Below are 18,610 nucleotides of genomic sequence, written 5' to 3' on the forward strand. Positions count from 1 at the left end.
AGCACACATTACAGACATTGATGCACAAAAGCGGATTGTTCTACATAAAGAATGAATAAACTTATTTTAAAGTCTTTTTTAACCCAACTTTAAATATAATATGCATGCACAATAAACTATTGTCAAATTTATTTATATCACTCGACACAGTGCAGGTTTTAATAAAATTTAAATTAAGAACAGTCAAAATAATAAGCATATTTCCAGTACGCGCCTCAGGCTTGCACAGTATCATCAGAAACTTCGGTAAATTACGGCAATCCTCGGCAAACTTCGCCACGGCTCACTCGGTTGTTGTGGAGTTGGACGTGCCACTTCGGCTGTGCTTCCTGCGTCATCAACCCGGAACTAAAGTTCGATTCAGTTCGATTTGTGAACCGGCTCAAAAGAACAATTCGTTCAAAGAACCGAACATCACTAATAATAATTGTATTTGTATTTAATACTCCCTTTTTATTTTTAAATATTTAAAATGATTTACAATAGTATTATCACACTTTATTATTTTTGTTTATTATTTTATTTTAAAAAACGAACTAAATAAAGTGCAATACTATTATCTCTATTATTTATTTATTAATGGGTCGCACTATAAATTTCCTCTGTGTAGTGTGAGGACCAAACCAAATCTCCAGGTTCTCTTATGAGAGAACTGCTGCAAAAATGTGCTCCTCTGTCTATGACACATGCACAAAGGAGCCACAGGTTCGACCTTTTCAACAAACACAAAGAAATTGAGTTCACTGAACTTAATTGAAATGCTTTAAGTAACAGAAAGTAATAAAAACTGAGTAATGTTAACAGAGCAGAAACAAGTGAGTAAGATGAAAGTAATTTTACTAAGTTAACAGTGCTTCACCTTTTTTATTAGATTGATGCCAGTTTTATTAGTTTTCGAAATACAATAATCATAGACTTCCGACGAAAAAGGTTGGAACAAATATAATTTTTGCAGTTTTTTTATTTGACAAACACTGCTGAAAATGCAAATGTTTTTTTTTTTTTTCATAAACAGTCTTCTTACATAAGAGCTTGTTTGTTTATCATCCTTTTTTTATTTTAGTATGCAAAAATACTTGATATTTCCCACAGTCTGCAATGTAAAAGTTTATACCATTTCTCCACCCCATTGAAAAATTCACCAGAACTGTTTAAATTGGACAATTGAAGACATGGTCTATGTTCAGAATAGAACACTGCCATACTACTCTTAATGTTTTTGGTATATAGGAGGCATCCTCAAATCTGGCCCACTCCTGCAGACTTTAGCTCTAACCCTAATCAAACACAGCTGAGCATGCTAATCAGTCTTCAAGATCATTAGAAAATCACAGGTAGGTGAGTTTGATCAGGGTTGGAGCTAAACTCTGCAGCAGATTGGCCCTCCAGGGAAAGATTTGAGGAACCCTGGTATATAGTATGTATACCATGCATAGAGTGTAATACCTGGAAGTATTCCGAACACAACCAAAGCACACTGCACAGAATACTGTATACCATAATGCAGTGTACCATATTTACACGACAGATCAAAATGTAGCATAGTACTGTTTGGGGTATGTAATATTGCATATTTCATTCCGTTTCACATATTCTTCAGTATAAAGCAGTATACAGTAGTGTGCAGTATGCAAGTATTCCATTCTAAACATAGCCATTCACTGTTCACCACTGATTTTTCAAGTATATAACCCAACATTTTTCTCACAAATGCAGTCTGTTATAAAGATTCTTAATGTACATCTACACTAGCTTTAAAATAGTTTGCTATGCTCTGAAAAAGAAGTTATTATACACTCTTCTTTAAAGCTTTGCATCTGCGTTACATATCAGCTGACGTCTTCATAATCAGTCCTCTGTTTCTCATCAAATGTTCTTGTCAGAATTTGTTGATGCTCATGATGTGAAACATGAGGTATCCTGGTGCTGGATGGCTCATTTAAACTGCATAGGAACATATGTGTCAACCACTTTTAGACATACAGTATATACACAATCAACAAAACCCAAAACACAACATCTATCCACACAGTTATTGTGGAATCATGGGAGCAGCCTGAGATGGGACACGGGAACAAGTCTGTGATTGTTCATCTACTGTCCAGGCACGTATGGCCAGCTGATGGAGCTTCCAGAGAGCTGCATGTCCCGGATAAGCGTCTCAATGGGCGTCTTGCCAACCAGCCGCATGAAGAAGAGTTGAGAGATGAGGTTGGCGGGAACGGCTCTCAAGGCAGGCAGTCGCAGCAGGAGTCGGCCGAAGCGCTGCGGCTGACCTGGATACTGCATGCGCTCGTACTCGGTCAGGGCCACCTGTGCTTTCTCCTGCAGGCTCTCGATGTGCGCCGGATCTGACAGCCCACACGCGTCTGCAGGAAACAGGACAAAGAGTTTACAACACTGCACGTGACATCCAAATGGCAAATGCGATGGATATTTGGCATGTTATTTTCTCTTTGAAAAAGACAAGCTTCAAAGAGAGCTATGAAATCGGCAAACAACTTATAGAGAATTAGAAAAAGAGAATAAAAAATTGTAGTTGGCGCCGATAGCCTTGTGGGCAGTGCGCAGACATACAGTGCCATTGTGCTTCGGGCGCCCCGAGTTTAAGTCCTCGCTCGCAGACCTTTCCCGATCCCAACTAACATGTTCTGAGAGGTTTAGCATATTGCTATGCCTATGGTTCTCATTAGCATGGTATGTGTTTGATAATAATATGAGAGATTTTAGCATGTTGCTATGCTTTTACCAACATGTTTTGAGTGGTTTTAGATGTTGCTATGTGTTTAATAATGTTAGGTGTTAGCATTTTGCTATGTGTTTAATAACGTGTTCTCAGAGCTTTTAGCACGTTGCTATGCCTTTGTTAATATGTTCAGAGAGGTTTAGCATGTTGCTATGCCTTTGCTAATGTGTTCTGAGAGGTTTAGCATGTTGCTATGCCTTTAACTAACATGTTCTGAGTGGTTTTAACATTGCTATGCCTTTATTAATGTGTTCTCAGTGGTTTTAGCATGTTTTGCGTTTAATAATGTTATGAGAGGTATTAACGTTTTGCTTTGCCTTTACAAATATTCTGAGATGTTTATCATTTTGCTATGCTTTTACTAACATTTTATGATTTTAGCATGTTGTTATGCCTTTAATATGCTCTCGGAGATTTTAGCATTTTGCTATGCAAACGTGTAACAAAAAGAGCTGATAAAAATGTAAAAACTGTAACTTGAATGCAATGTAAGTCGCTTTGGATAAAAGCGTCTGCTAAATGCATAAATGTAAAAACACCACTAACCATAGAAATGTATCATAGAAACTTGGACTTTTAGGGTTACATATTCTGACTTGATACAATGAGGAACCACACTGAAACCATCCAAAACATCCTAGAAATTGTATAGTAGCTTACTAAAAACCACTAAAACGTTTTCACTCAAAAGTTGGTTTTAGGATGTTGCTATGCAAACGCTTTCTGAACAGTTTTAGCATGTTTATGTGCATTTAAGGAGTTCTAAATGGTTTTACTCCATTGCTATGGGATTAGAATGCTCTTAGTGTTTTTAGTTTGCAATTTCTAGAATGTTTTGGATGGTTTCAGTGTGGTTCCATTGTCTCCAAGTCAATGTTACCCTAAAAGTCCAAGTTTCTATGAAACATTTCTGTGGTACATTTGCTAACTTAAAATAATTGCAAAACATTCCTTAAATACAGATTTTGTTTGTACAGATTTGTAACCCCAAGTATAAACAACATAATAGTTATGTATTACTTGAGGAAATATTACTTGAAGACAGTGCTTTGGAATATATTTTTAACACAGGTTCATCACTCACCTGGTGAGAACAGAGCGATGGCTTTCAGACAGCTGTATTCAGCCGAATCCACCTGCAGTCGTGTCAGCTTGTCCACCTGGTCCTGGAAGACCCGCACCTGGTCCATGAAGGACACGACACGGTCAGCAGGCATGGGGGAGGAATGAAAACCGGCAGCTGCCAGCAGGGGGGCCGTATGTAGCGGCAGAGCAGATTGAGCTGCATTCAGGATGAATAGTTCACTCCAGCTGAGCCTCAGAAGGGCCACCTGCTCCGACACGGGCAGTTCAGGAAAGTAGGGGATATTCCGCACCCACTCGATGGTACTGAAGAGCAGCCGGGCCGCCAGCTCGCATATATTGTCGATGCCCATGACGGAGCTGTTGCCTCCTGAGAGCTGCTGGCCGCACTGGGCTCCGTAGCGGCTGTTGGGGTACGGTTCTGCTCTCAGCAGCTGAGAGATGAGTTCAGACACTGGCTGACCGTTGAAGAATTCAGCACCCATGCCGTGAACTCCTCCAACATCACCACCCACTCCAACCATGGAGGCTGGACTGATGCCGGCGTGGGAGGGAGGGATTCGACCACGCTGGACTGCTGGAAAATACAAGAAAAAAACAACAGAGAGAAAGGAAACATCAATATAATGATACAAACAGAAAACCCCCTTCTGAATGACACAAGTAACATTAAACTAGCAAAGTTATGTAGGAAATTGTTTGTTTGGAACAACGTCAGAAATATAAATAAATATACTCTAAATATTTATATGGGTCATTATACACTACCAGTCAAAACCTTTTAAAGAGTAAGATTTTTAAGAGTAACACTAAGTCTCTTCTGCTCACCAAGCTTCCATTTATTTGATCCAAAGTGCAGCAAAAAGAGTAAAATTTTGAAATACTTTTACTACTTAAAATAACTTTCTATTTGAATATATTTAAAAATGTAATTTATTCCTCTGATTTCAAAGCTGATTTTTTAGCATCATTACTCCAGTGACATGATCCTTCAGAAATCATTCTAATTTTCTGATTTACTGATCAAAAAAACTATTATTATTATTACTATGTTGAAAACAGCTGAGTATAATTTTTTTCAGGTTTCTTTGATGAATAGAAAGTTCAAAAGAACAGCATTTATCTGAAATAGAAATCTTTTGTAACATTATAAATGTTTTTCCATCAATAAAAGTATTAAATTAATTTCATTAAATAAAAGTATTAATTTCTATAATTTCTTGTCCCCAAAAAATAAATAAAAAAATTATACTGAAATTATTCTGATCTTTGTATCTTTCTATTTATCAAAAAATGCACTCAACTGTTTTAAATATTGATGATGATGATGATAATAATCAACAGCATATTAGAATGATTTCTGAAGGATCTTGTGAAACAAGACTGGAGTAATGATGCTGAAAATTTTGCTTCGATCACAGGAATAAATTACTTTTTTTTTTTTTTTAATAGAAAGCAGTTATTTTAAATAGTAAAACTATTTAAAATAAAAATAAAGAAAATTCTTAAAAAAACATTAAACATCTTACTGTTCAAAAAGTATAATTTAGAGTACATTGTTGCATGTCCATTAATGATAATTTCTTCAGAAATATCATATTTATCCATTAAGAAAATACATACTTTAATCTCACACGTATATTTCCTGTATCGTTTTCAGTTTGTTTTTACAATGTCCAGTTTTTGAATTGATGAGTCTTGAGTTCAAAATAATGAATAAAAATGTTAGTCAAATTTATTTATAGAATCCAAACACCTTTAGTTTAAATGTAATTGTCTTTCAAATAAGAAAATATTTCATTTTACTCATGTCCACAAATATTCTGTCAACTGTGTTACTAACAAACACCCCCCTGAAAACTAACAAATGGTTAAAATGGTCACAAATGGTCATAAAATCACGTGACCAGCATCATGTGATGTAATATTCTGCTGCGGAGGACATATTGATCACATATGATAAATGTCTACCTAATTGTCTTTTTTGATATTATGATATAACCAAATAACATTTGGTAGGCCAGTTAAGTCCTGCCACTGAAGTTGAGTCAAATATGAAACTGTCAAATATGTTACCTGTCAACCCACAAAGCTTGTACGTGACTGTTGACAAACATCTTTTTCTTTGTAATATCAAAATGGCATTTAATAATTAAGCTTAGCAACTAGCAGATAAGTTACACTGATAAAACAGATCGACTGAAACCAGTAGCTGTTTTACTGAGAAAGCACATTGTTTTTACACTTTTCTGATGTGAAATGAGTAGAATGACTCGTGCATAGTAAAATACTTATTACAAATATATATCTCACTGGTTTGCTGACCTTCTTTCCTCATACCGACCCGGAAACACTTCTTCAGACGGCAGTACTGACACTGGTTACGGTGGTGCTGATCAATCTGACACTCTCTGTTTGACCTGTGAAGACAGTTTAGACACCTTTTAGCAAAGAGAATACAAAATTTAGCACTTTTAAAAGATAATGGGCGATCAGTGAAAGGTTGCCAGGTGTGAACATCACTATTTACAGATTGCATGATTAAAAAAGATAGACTTTTTCAATAAAGTCATATCTTTCCTGAATGTTATATTATAATCTCTGCATAGATACTGACATGTCATTAGTTATCTGTGCAGAATAAAGGCAGATCTTGAGAAGACTGAGCATTTAATCCAACAAATAAAGCTGAATGTGAATTAGTCTCTGTCCTTTCTGAGCTATCATGTGTGAAGGGCACTCCGGTGGTTCTCATGGTAAATTATCACTCACGTAACCTTAGCACAAACACAAAGGACACAATTCTGTTCACTCATTCCTAAAGTTCCCATGGCAGCAAGGCTAATGTTAGATCTGCTGTAAGAGGCCAATTATACACAGAATATGCACAATTGTGTTTCGACAGCCATGTCCACATTCAGCTGTAATGGCTGGGTATTCTTCTGGATGGGGAAATGAAAATGTAGCATGTTGCTATTATGGCACACTGTGGATATTTTTGTAATTCTGGTTGCTCCCAGAAAATCTTATAAATAAGTCAAGCCATCATTAAGCCTTACTAACTTAATCAAATATGAAATAAGAAATGGTTCAGATGCACGTGGTACACATTCAAACCATGACCCTCAAATGTCCTGCTGCAAAGAAAAAAACTGATTCATTTGATTCATTTGTTGGCGGTCACCAAGTCACTGTTCTGTAGACTTTCAGCTTCTGTATATTGTGATGTATCTTGCTGCTGTTTCTTTAAGCGACATGCATTTGAACTTTGCTCAACTTCAATCGCTAACAGTTCCTGTTTCTCCAGTTGTCACAATTTTTGTAGAACATGACAGACTGAAGGTTGCTTCTGTTGCTGCCAGTATGAGTAGGCTATACTTCGTAAAAGCTTGGGGAGAGCTTGTACTGCTAGTCGTTTTGTTGTACCTGGACAATATGGACAACTGTGTTCAACTAAACAAGTTTTGATGCAATGTGAAAGAAGCTGCTCTTTACTTGCAGAAAACGGCCTAAATCTTAACATTAGTTGTAATGTTACCTGATTAACATTATAGCAGGACTCGAAAGTGCCCCACTCGCATTTGCAACTATGTGTGCAAAATGTATTTAGGAGCACGTGTCTCAAAGTCTCAAATTTGGAGACCAAAAATAAAGAAAGAAATAAAACATGAACTGTGAAACAGACTATTGTTTTTTATATATCTTCAAAAAAGGCTATGATTTCAGTGATTAAATATGTGTCAAAGTCAAAACGCGGAGCTGTCAAGCATTCTACAGGAGCCGCTCGCCATCAATAAATAACTCTGATTGACCTGCTGTTGATTCAGTTATGACAGTGTTCACTTCATTATGTTTATATTGTAATATGTTGTAGAGATGGTTAGGAATTTTATCCTCCCTAACCTGTTTGAAAAAGCAGCCAGCAATGGTAAAGCATAGTCTAATTTCATATTGTACTGTCACCAACTGCAGTGGTAAAACTATTTAAAATGAATGAACCGATTTTAATGTGAATTATATTGTATTTTGATGGGTGAAGTTGAGCGAAATTCCAAATTAGTTAAACCATTGCATCGTCCTGATAATGTCATTATTTACCCACTTCCATCCTGATCTTCTTATATGAATGGTTGTCAAGGTTGTAAATAGGTATAAGCAGATTTTATAAAGAATAAAATGATTTTGATGATGATTTTGACCAAAACTATATTTTACTTAAACTGTTGCAGATTAATCATGTATTTTTAAACCACTAATTTCACCATAAAGCTAATACAGCTAACTAAACATTGGATGACAGGGGTGGGTTAAGTTGTAACACAATTTAGCGTTCCCTTACATAGAACTGAGAACTTTCCTGTTGTCTATATGGAGCGTTTTCGGCATCTAAAAGCCAAAGGAAGTGTGAGTAAAATGTGCCCTATGCAGTTTCTGGATCCATCAAGTCTGCACTCTAGGGTTAAAAACATTAGTTTGTCACCATTGTGACTCTGATTGAGAAAATTCATACATAGACACAATCTCACACAAAAATTTGCACAGTTTACAATTTCTCCTTGAGAAAAAAAGTCAGCGTCAAACATTTATTATAGCATGATTACTATGATTTATTCATCTCTCTTATTACAGGCTCTGATTCACGAGTATGTAAATGTTCACTTACATACACTGTCATTTTAAATGTCAGTAAGAGGTTAACAGAGTTCACAGAAAGTTCAGCCAAATTCCTTTGCCAAGCTGCATCTGGAAGCACAGCGTGTGATTGGCTGTTGAGACTGAGCAGTCGCAAATCTTTTTGTTTATTTAAATATAGATGGCATTGAGCCTTCAGTTTCTTGCTAGAAAACTGACTATTGTGCCAGTTTGTGGTAATCAAATTTTGCTTTTAATTGAAAAAACAAGTGGAAAACATGAACCTGTTTGCTAACCAATGTAAGACAGTGTGATGGATAATATGTGCGTGTCTCACCTGCAGGTGTAGTTGAGGTTCCGTCTGATGCTCCTCTTAAAGAAACTCTTGCACCCTTCGCAGGTGAAAACGCCATAGTGCTTGCCGCTGGATTTGTCCCCACACACCACGCAGTCCACCACGCAGGCCTTGTCCTCCTCACCACCTTCTGCGTCGCTGTTCCCCGCCCGGGGCGAGCTGTTCTCCTCCTCCCCCCGCAGGTAACCTTTCTCACCGAGTCCATTAGCGGCGCCGTTGGGGTTGGCCCATCCCCCGCTCACCATGGCCATCTCTGTGTTCACCAGCAAGAGCTGCTTGAGAAACCTTCCCACGTCGAGGATTCACAGCCGCCCCAGAGCGAAACCCTTCAAGCTGCAGACAGTAAGCCGAACAAGTCAGACTCGGAGGAGAAACATGCTTAACAGCACTCTGAAGTCCTCCGAGACTTACTGGGCTGACATGTTTTTGTAATAGCACAATCCCTGCTGCTTTTCTTCATGTCCCCTAACCACAAAACCCTCTGAAGATCTCAAGATCCCTTTGATTCACTGAGCAGTTCAGAATTGGACAGCTCACCTCGCCCTTTTCACAGGAAACAATAAATTACACATAAACACACCCAGACTTCAGGGAAAAGACAAGCTCATCCACATGCTGCACAGCTCTGGATGAAATGAAACTCCTTCTCAGCTCACAGCTGCTGTGACATTACACTAGGAAAACCTACTCTACATGCCCCCTAGTAACCAACAAGTTAAACCAGTTCTTTCGGTACTGAGAAACATACGCTTGTGTTTGGAAATGTTGAGGGTATTACAGGTCACTTGGTAGGTTTGCCTCAGCCTGCCAGTGCGTTTCGTATTTACTGGTTCATGTTTTGGTTAGAAAAATCACAAATGAGATCACTTAGTATCTAGGTTGTTTCTCCTGGACAGCAATGAGATTAAAAGGAGAGCAAATGGAGACTAAATTAAACCTCCTGCTTCTCAGATTTTTGCTTCTGTGAAGAACTCCCCTCTAATCTCACAAGTGTCTTTCCTAGTTTCTCAATAATGTGCTCAGAAGATTCCACAGTCTGTGAAGTCAAACATTTTCTCATCTAATTCTACCAAGAATTTTATTTTATAGCTTTATGGTTTTATTGTATATCAACTATGGTCTCATTTGTGTCATTTTAGTAGAAACAGTCCCCTGAGTTATAGAAGTACTACTCCTGAGCAATAAAATTATCTTCTGAGGTAATCTAAACATCAAATAAACCAAAAGAAACTGCTTCCTTTAACCCTTGTGTATCCTTAGAGACTTTTTTATTTTATGCAAACAGCATAACATTTGCCAAAAATGTGTATTTTTATTGGAAGTTTAATATTTAATTGTTATAAATCTATTTTAAACTAGGTACAAAAAAAAGTTACACTTAAGGACAAAAATGTCTAATTCCAGTATTTAATCCCAGTGCCATTTAGCTATAAAATCATGCATTCTTTGATTCTGTTGGCAATGCGTCGAAATTTGTATTATTTTTATATTTTTTTAAATGTTGAATACTTTCCACCTGACAGCTTTCTGAGGTTTGGCCTATATAGCAAATACTCATGTTTTTCCTGTTTTCTGCTTAAGCTGAAAAAGGGCCAACTGAAATTGTTAAATGTAATATATGTTTACCATATACTAACATTATTATATATGTTAATATGAGGTTATGTAATTATAATTGTGTGGTTGCATTGGTATAAATATCAGGAATGGATTTTTTTCAATGTGACATTGCACAAAAAAAAAGGTTAACTGTGAAATAGTGAATGTTGTCATTAATATATATATATATACATATACATATATGCATGCTCAGGACTGATGTTAATTTTTTTTTTTAAATCAGTGAAAAGTGGAAAACAATTGAATAGAATATTTTCATTTTTGTCTTTATAAGTTCTGTATAACTTTTTATAATTGACACACAAGGGTTAAACTGCTAATAGAGAGCTGCTTCCAAACAGCAGAAAACCACAATGTCAAACATGCAGACAGCGACCTGGCTAATGATAAACAGAGCTCAGCCCCCACCCTGCTCTTCAAGGAGCAAAGTTCAACAAAGTCCCTTGCTCTTTCACTTGGTTAAACAACACAATCCTGCAACTTAGCAGAGAAGCAAGCACCTTTTGGTTGAGTCTCAGTACACTCTGTGCAAATATGAGAGAGAGAGAGAGAGTCCTTCCGTACCTTGTTTCGTCAGTGCCGGTTAGTCCAGCCGTATGGTCTCCGGGGCCTCAGCATTCCCAGGAACCAACTCTTTTAGCCGTCTGCTGCTTCCCGTGCCCTGCTTTTCTCCATTCATCAGTAAATCATGAGATCCAACAGTCAGGAGAGACAGCTGACCCAAGCGTCTGTGGTGACTGGCCAACAAGCCTCGCTCTGTTCTCTGTGTCTCTGTTTCTGTCTATCTATCTCTCTCTCTGAGTGGTGGAGGGCGAGCGAGCGTGTGTCTGTGTGTTCAGGGATTTGACACTGCTATTCAAGCCCTCTGGTTGCCATGGTGCCGCCTGCCTTATAAGGGTAATAGAGTCAAAGAGCAGTGAGTGGGCTGTAGCCACTCTACACAAACAACCAGGAATGTGTTACCACACACACACGGTTAACCCCTCCAGGGATGACCATAGGTGCACTTACATACCTCTGAGGACGGAGAAGACCTCCTTAGTGAAGATCTAAACATTAGAAGATGTGTCAGCGTGATTAAAATAAAAGAATATGGCAGTTTTACAACTGCAGAAAGTTCCTCACCAAACAGGAGCTTAAAAAAACACTAGCATTTCATCCTGTTTCACCAATCATCCAAGAAGTCATTGTTTCCTGCGGATGTGTTTTTGTGCTCAGCTGGTGTATATATGCTGTATTGAAGAGCCTTGTGCTGTTTTGTTAATCTGATTTAGGCCTTTTTAGATGACTCTCTGTGGAAGTCTTTTTGTCTTCTCATCTGATTGTTTTGGCTTTTACCCTGCTGAAAAAGACATCTTAAAGCAAGCAAAGCTGGTCTTAGTTTGTTTAGGACGGTCTGTAGCCCGAAACTCATCTTAAACCAGCAAACTCGTGGTAAAATGTCAGGTGGTACAACCTCCCAAATTTTTTATAATTTAAGTATTTAACATAAAAAAATGTTAAACTTCTTAGACATAATGATTACACTTACATTCAAAAGTGCAAAGAAAATAAGTGTGAAGAGTGTAAAGTACAGAAAAAATACATTGATTTTTAATATGATATTATAGTAACTTGATACAGTATATATTTTTGTTAAAAGTGGTGTCATTAAGTACTGGTACTTTTTTAATTCCTTTTCTTTGCCTCAGACACTTTTAAAGGCTTCCGAAAGATACATTCTCTTACATAAATCTGTAAACCAAAATAACTTGGCAAAACTCAAAAAAATTTAGGTAAATTTAGAAAATTTAAGATTTATATTTTGTACCAATATATGTCAATCGCACGCGCACACAGACAAAACATTATATAATTGATTTTAGCCTTTTAAATGCCATGGCAAAGCATGCTGGGAAATAGAAATTTCATCCCAGTTCCAGTTAAATTTAGTTTAAATAAAATAAAATAAAGTTAATTGTCAAAAAATAAGATAATTAAAATTAAGAAGTTTACTTAAGTCAGTTTCATGAACTCAAAGGAAAAAGAAAGTTCAAAATAATCATAAAAGTTGATTTGAACTAATTTGTTTAATTCAAGTTAGCCTGACTCAAACCAATTAATTATTTTGAGCATGGAAAGTCACTGCTTTACTGATTGTTTTATGTATGTATATATGTGTGTATGTATCTCTGTGTGTGTGTGTGTGTGTGTGTGTGTGCGTGTGTGTGTGCGTGTGTGTGTGTGTGTGTGTGTGTGCGCGCGCTCCGGCACTCACTTTCCTTATACCAGCAGAATCAACTTTAAACACTTATTATCTTATTAATAATGACTGTATAAAGGTCTGCTATTATTTGTGTACACTCACAATGAAAACAAAACAGTTTATATATATTGTGACGAGTCGGCTGCCTCCCCCCTGTCCATCATCACCACCCCGTCCCATATTCGCCGCCCTTCACCAGGCTCCCGACAGGAGTGGGTGTGTGAGAGAGGAGGGGCGCTGAACACCTAGGGCTGGCGGCGTGTGATGAGGCGCACCTGACGTGAATAGAGCCTCATCACCGCCGCCGTTAAATGCCGAACGTGCCTCTCCTCGGGAGACCGGTCTCTCCCCCGTGCATGCACGCTGGTGTCCTCGTGGGTCCAGGAAGGGAGCGTCGAGGAGGACTGCCGCACCCGTTAGGCGGCTGACGGGCCAGGATGCCGGGCCGCCGAGTCCCCCAGAAGCGCCGGGATGCCCGAAGATGGACGAAGCCGCGCAAGAGACGCCGCCGCCACTCGCTCCCGGCCCCGAGAGGGGAGCGCGTGCGGCCACCGGACTCCGCCCCTTCCCTGGACCCTTCCCTCCTGAACACTGCCCTCCTACACAGCCCCGCAGCACGACGAGGACACCAGATCCCTGTTTATTTTGGACACTTTTCCCCCTTTGGACACTTTATTTTAATATATTGTTTAATAAAAACCTCTCCGAGGCTTGACGCCACGCCCACTGTGTCTGTCGTTGGCTCCTCCCGCCACAATATATAACATGCAATAATATTTAGTATTTTCACATCTAGGTGGAAAAAATTGTAATTTGCACTACTGTCTGTTCAAAATAAACGAAAAGAAACTGAGCATAGTAGATTTGTTGTTTTTTTCCTGTTGTACCGAACCGGGACCCCCAAACCCCTTGACATCTGTGTACCGTGCCACCCCTAATATATATATATATATATAGAGGACATAAAAAATACAATTTAAAAAAGATTCAAATATTATTTTTTCCTTCCTGTAACTTTAATTTACACTTAATGAGTATTGCAACTCTTATGTTTGATAGCTTTTTTATTACAATGAATCATATTTTGTTTAATTTAGGGTTTCCCTATACTCAAACCAATGAATTATTTTGAGCATTAGGGTTTTTAGTGATTCTTTGTATATGTTTGTCTTTTTCAAGTCATTTTTATTCTTTTCAACCATATGTTTTATAAAAAATAACTCACTGCTTTACTGATTTGCATGCAACCAAATCCAGATGGCAGAGATTTTGAGCTGTTTGTCCTGTGCTCTCTGTTTGTTTTCACTCTCTGTGTGTGCCCTTCCTGGATTCTGGTCACTTAGTATCTCTACAGACTCTCTTTCCTACTAATAAAAGTCAATCTCAAATTATCATAGATGATTTATCTAGTACAGACACCGGACCATGCAGTCGCAATTCCAGCCCTTGTATTTTAAATTCAATCTTTAAATTATATTCTGCCCTCAATTCTTTGTTTTTATCATCCGTATTATAGTATATGAGATTACAAAGGTTTTATTCTGATCTGATTTTTCAGGAAAAGGCTTAGTTTCACTGGCGTTGACGACATTAGTAGCCCAGACGGCCTGAGCTCTTGTTCAGGTGTTGAGGAATGTTGAAAGTGGGTTTAAACTTTAACCATTTCATAGGTGCAAAAGTATTTGAACTCTCTCGCCTCTATTGCTCTCTGACCCGTGCGAGAGGTCTGTCTCTCGATGTCGTGGACCTTTGACCTTAACAGAGAGACGGAGCGTCAGACACTGACCAGCACGCCACAACGAACATCTGCTGGGCCGCAGCGGAGCACGAATCAACATCCTCCACCCTGAGAACAACACAGCAAACTGCCCTCATTTGGTGGGAAACTCACACTTGAGCAATTGTGATGCAAATGAGTTGACCTCAGTATTGATTTCCAGGTTTTTAAAGATGTCTCGCACCAACTAAACACTTATTCAAGTGTCCTTCTCAGTGTTGGCTTTGAGATACTATTATAGTTTTTACATTTATATTTTCCATTATACATTTTGTAGTCATTTTGTTGTCATTTTTATTTAGTTTTTTATTTCTACATATTTTTATATAGTTTTATTAATTAGCATTTTAGTTTTAGTTATTTTATTTTAGTACATCACATTGAACTAAATTAAAATGAGGAACTGTGCATTGGCAACTAGCTGAAATAGGTTTTTATATTTTATTTCACCTAAAAATATATATTTTTTATTTCAAGTAACATTTTATTTGAATGGTTTTCATTTTAGTTTCAGTTTGACTTAACTATAATAACCCTGGTTTCACTAAGCAAAGGTGGAATAATTTAGTTCATAACTTGCTAATAAAAGCATTTACAATTAATATTTAATATATAACCACATTTAAAAAAAATATTTTATTATTAAAATAAAATTACATTTATTTAAAAATGTTCCCTTCCTCTACTTTCCTGCAGTTTTGTACTTCTATACTGTAAAAATAAATTAATTAATTAATTAAAAATACATAAAAATAGGGCACAATGTGCTTTATTAATATTAAGGAATTTTCCTTATTGATTTGATACAGGTGTTTTTCCTGTATTTTGAATTTTGCTCTTCATTGTGTTTTTTTTTAATGGAAATGTATGTCAAATTAATGGATAAACTGGCAGAAGATTATTGGTCCCTTTTCTTTTTTACGGTATAGTTTACGCTTCATAACGACTACTGCAATACTTTTGTTTGAACAAACTGTATTTGTCACCTGGATGGAATAAATGCGTATAAATATAAACCGATTCCCTCATTTTCTGTTGCAATATTGAAAATGCAGCTGTCATATTAGCACAAGTGAATAATACCTCACACTAAAAATAGAAAACTACCATTCTGCAGCCTAGACAGAGAACACAGGGGATGGAGAGCAAACGAGGGAAAGAAAGGGGGTCAACTGGGGTGATAGGACGGGCTCTAATATGCTCAATGAAGACATCTTATTGGGTAAAGGGATTACAAACCTGGTCCCTTCACTGAAAGCCCTGCTGCCTGCTTTCACCTCTAAGATTCTTACTCTCTTAATCCGTCTCTAACTGGAAAAGAGAGTTAGGCTTTTACGTGAGGTCAGTGTTTGTGTGGGCCGCAGTGATTCGGGGTCAGTTGAGGCTGCGTGTGTTTTCAGTCTAGCAATATTTTATTTGAAGGGTTAATTCAAGATCCAAAAAGCAAGCTCAATATGAGAGTCATTGTGTAATTTAGGGTAGATGTCACATTAGGAAGTGTAAAAACTAAATGTTTTCTCAATAAAACAGTTATTGGTTTCAGTGTAACCTATTTGCTAGTTGCCAAATTTTTAATTTTTTTAATATTTTGATATTCACCATTTTGACTCATTTCAAAGGTAGACCTTCTTTGGCCAACCAAATGTTATATTCTTGATGTTATAATATGTTACTTGTTATATGTTATAAAAGCTACGTTCTTCACATTTTAATATTCATTTGAATAAAAAATAACCCCTCCAGGGATAATCACCCCTCCATATCAATCATATAATCATTAAAATCATAAAATTATTGCAAACTGTAACAATGTACCCAACGAGCAATTAATAAACACCTTGACAATGGGTCATTGGAGATCAAATATAGAAAAAATTCAGAGGACAGTTACTGTAATGTGTGTGTTTTTGTTTGTTTGTTTTTATTAAACCATTTTTTTATTTTTAGAAGTGTTTAATTAGTAACATAGTTGACATGAGCTAAAAAAAATATTTTCTCGTGAAAGAAAATACAATTTTTAATTATTCTATTTTTCCAAGGCATTTAGATTGTAGAAATACATTTAATATACATTATCATTTAATTTAATAATTTAGATAATATTTTTTAGTTATTATTTTGAACTCAAAAGACTTATCAATTCAAAAAGCAGACATTGCAAAAACTAATTTAAGGGACATAAAGCCAATTTCAAGCAAACTGGGGGCAAATGGGGTATGTTTTCGCTTAATATGATATTTCTTAAAAAAAAATTGTTATAAACAATATAATTACCATTAATGAACATGAAATGTTCCCTAAATTTTAGACTTTTGTGTACTGAAATGATCGGTTTGGACTTTTTTTGCTAAATGTCTCCATTTGAGCTCCATTATTGAATGAACGTCATACAGGGTTTGGAACGACATGAGAGTAAGAGCATGTTTCCACTCATTTTTCCACCCTTTAATAGTCTGTTGGACAAGCAAAATGAAAGAGAGAACAGAAAAACCCCGTTCAGTCATTTGATCAGGGTCAAACGTCTTTTTTTATCTGAATAGCATCTTGTTATACCGCTAAGTGAGGAGTGTGAGAGGTTAAGAGCGAAGAAAGGGAGGGCTGGAGGAAACGAGAGGAAAACAGAAACAGAGTACGAGAGGAAAAAGAGAGCATTGACGTCTGTGAGAAAAAGAGCATCGGCCAGCTACAGTCCACTCACGCTGTTCAGGGGGAAGAGTATTTAAATGTGACATGATGTTTGGGGTAAATGAGCTGACCTTAACCCTGCGGGTCAGAGCCTGTTGTGTGTGCGTGTGTGCTGTTGAGGTGGGGACGGGGCCTAATAACCCATCCCCCTGCCGTGATTGACAGCTCCTGTTTTTGTGAGTTTTTTCCCAGGGATTGGAGCATCCCAAAGCTCTTAATATATGTATCAATATATTTCTTGAATGAAGACTTGAGGGCTGAATTTGAGGGTTGGTCTGGTCCTGACTAGACTTCTGGTTTTAGATGGTTGCAATTTGTCATAGGTAAGGGATTTTCTTATTATTATTATTATTATATCATATTTTAATCTATTCCTAGTTTCTGTAGTGAAAAAAAAACCTAAATAAAAAAAAAAAAATTATAATAATAAATAAATAAAATAATTCTAATTACAATTCATAACATTTCAGGATTCCAGAAGTTTTAGGAATTTTTATATTTTTATATATTTAATTAATTTACATGGCACTTCCAGTTGTTTGTGATTTTATGGGTAGGGTTTTTTAAACCTTTTTTTTTTTTTTTCTTTTTTACTATTCTTACCATTTCTACCTGACATGATATATATATATATATATTAGGATTTCATGTATTTAAATTTTTTTCAGGTATAGAAATCACACTTTTTAAATTAGTCTTCCTCATATATTCTCAGAAAAAAGGTACAAAAGCTGTCACTGGGGTGGTACCTTTGAAAAAGTACACCTTTTTACCTTTTTTACTAGTAAAGGGGGCATATTTTTAATGCCTAAAGTGTACATATTAGTACTATACCAAGATGTTGACCTGTATAGATCAGGTCCTTCCTTCAGTTTAAGTCTACAAGATTTTTTCCCAATTTGTTTGTCTCCCAGGTGAAAAATGTGAGTGTGATCACCACAATATTGTGGGTAATTATTTTAATGATTATGGAGAAGCAAGAATGATTATCTCATCATTCAGTATGACATTTGCACATCACTTCAGCAGTTTGTTGAGGATATAGGAGACGTAATCATTATCTTTATCCAAACGATCACTAAAACTCGGATCTTTCCCAGCAGGCGTGTTCAGGACAGAGTCTGTGTTTATCGTGACCCCGTGACCCCCTTTATTCAGCAGCTCCTGCAACAGAGAGCAAATCCTTTAACCCCGGGGGTGTGACACTCAACCTTTGCCACAGCTGCAGTCAGCTGGCCCGGGCGGCACTGAAAGACATGGATCAGTGAAAGAGAAGACAAACGTGCAATTCAGGTTCCTGTGACCTCTCTCTCTATTGTGTGTCCCTCCCTTCCCCCCGTTTCTACTGTGAAAGCGACGGCAAGGCCGAATCTTCACAGGAAGAGTGACCCGCACTGGGAAAGACACACCACCTCTAGCACACACTGACCCATTTTCTTTGATCTCTGTTTTCCTGAGACTCACAAG

The 18,610-nt window shown here is 37.1% G+C and overlaps 1 protein-coding gene across 4 annotated transcripts; it reads right to left on the reverse strand.

Annotated features, from left to right (window-relative positions):
* Positions 1–821: 821 nt before the first annotated feature.
* Positions 822–11,287, reverse strand: LOC306855282 (nuclear receptor subfamily 2 group F member 6-like). 4 transcript variants are annotated; one of them, XM_079393855.1, is made up of 5 exons: positions 11,001–11,265; positions 8,799–9,149; positions 6,155–6,249; positions 3,831–4,406; positions 822–2,369 (listed from the first exon to the last, which is right to left on the reverse strand). In XM_079393855.1, exons 2-5 carry the CDS (start codon positions 9,065–9,067, stop codon positions 2,095–2,097), a joined length of 1,215 nt encoding a protein of 404 aa, XP_079249981.1. In that variant the 5' UTR covers positions 9,068–9,149; positions 11,001–11,265; the 3' UTR covers positions 822–2,094. The 4 variants fall into 4 exon arrangements, with proteins under 4 accessions (XP_079249981.1, XP_079249979.1, XP_079249982.1 ...); XM_079393853.1 differs by having other exon boundaries at positions 847–2,369; positions 6,143–6,249; positions 11,001–11,287; XM_079393856.1 differs by having other exon boundaries at positions 847–2,369; positions 3,831–4,403.
* Between the last annotated feature and the right edge of the window lie 7,323 nt (positions 11,288–18,610).

Source organism: Barbus barbus, assembly GCF_936440315.1.
Source record: "Barbus barbus genome assembly, chromosome: 35".
NCBI classification, from domain to species: domain Eukaryota; kingdom Metazoa; phylum Chordata; class Actinopteri; order Cypriniformes; family Cyprinidae; genus Barbus; species Barbus barbus.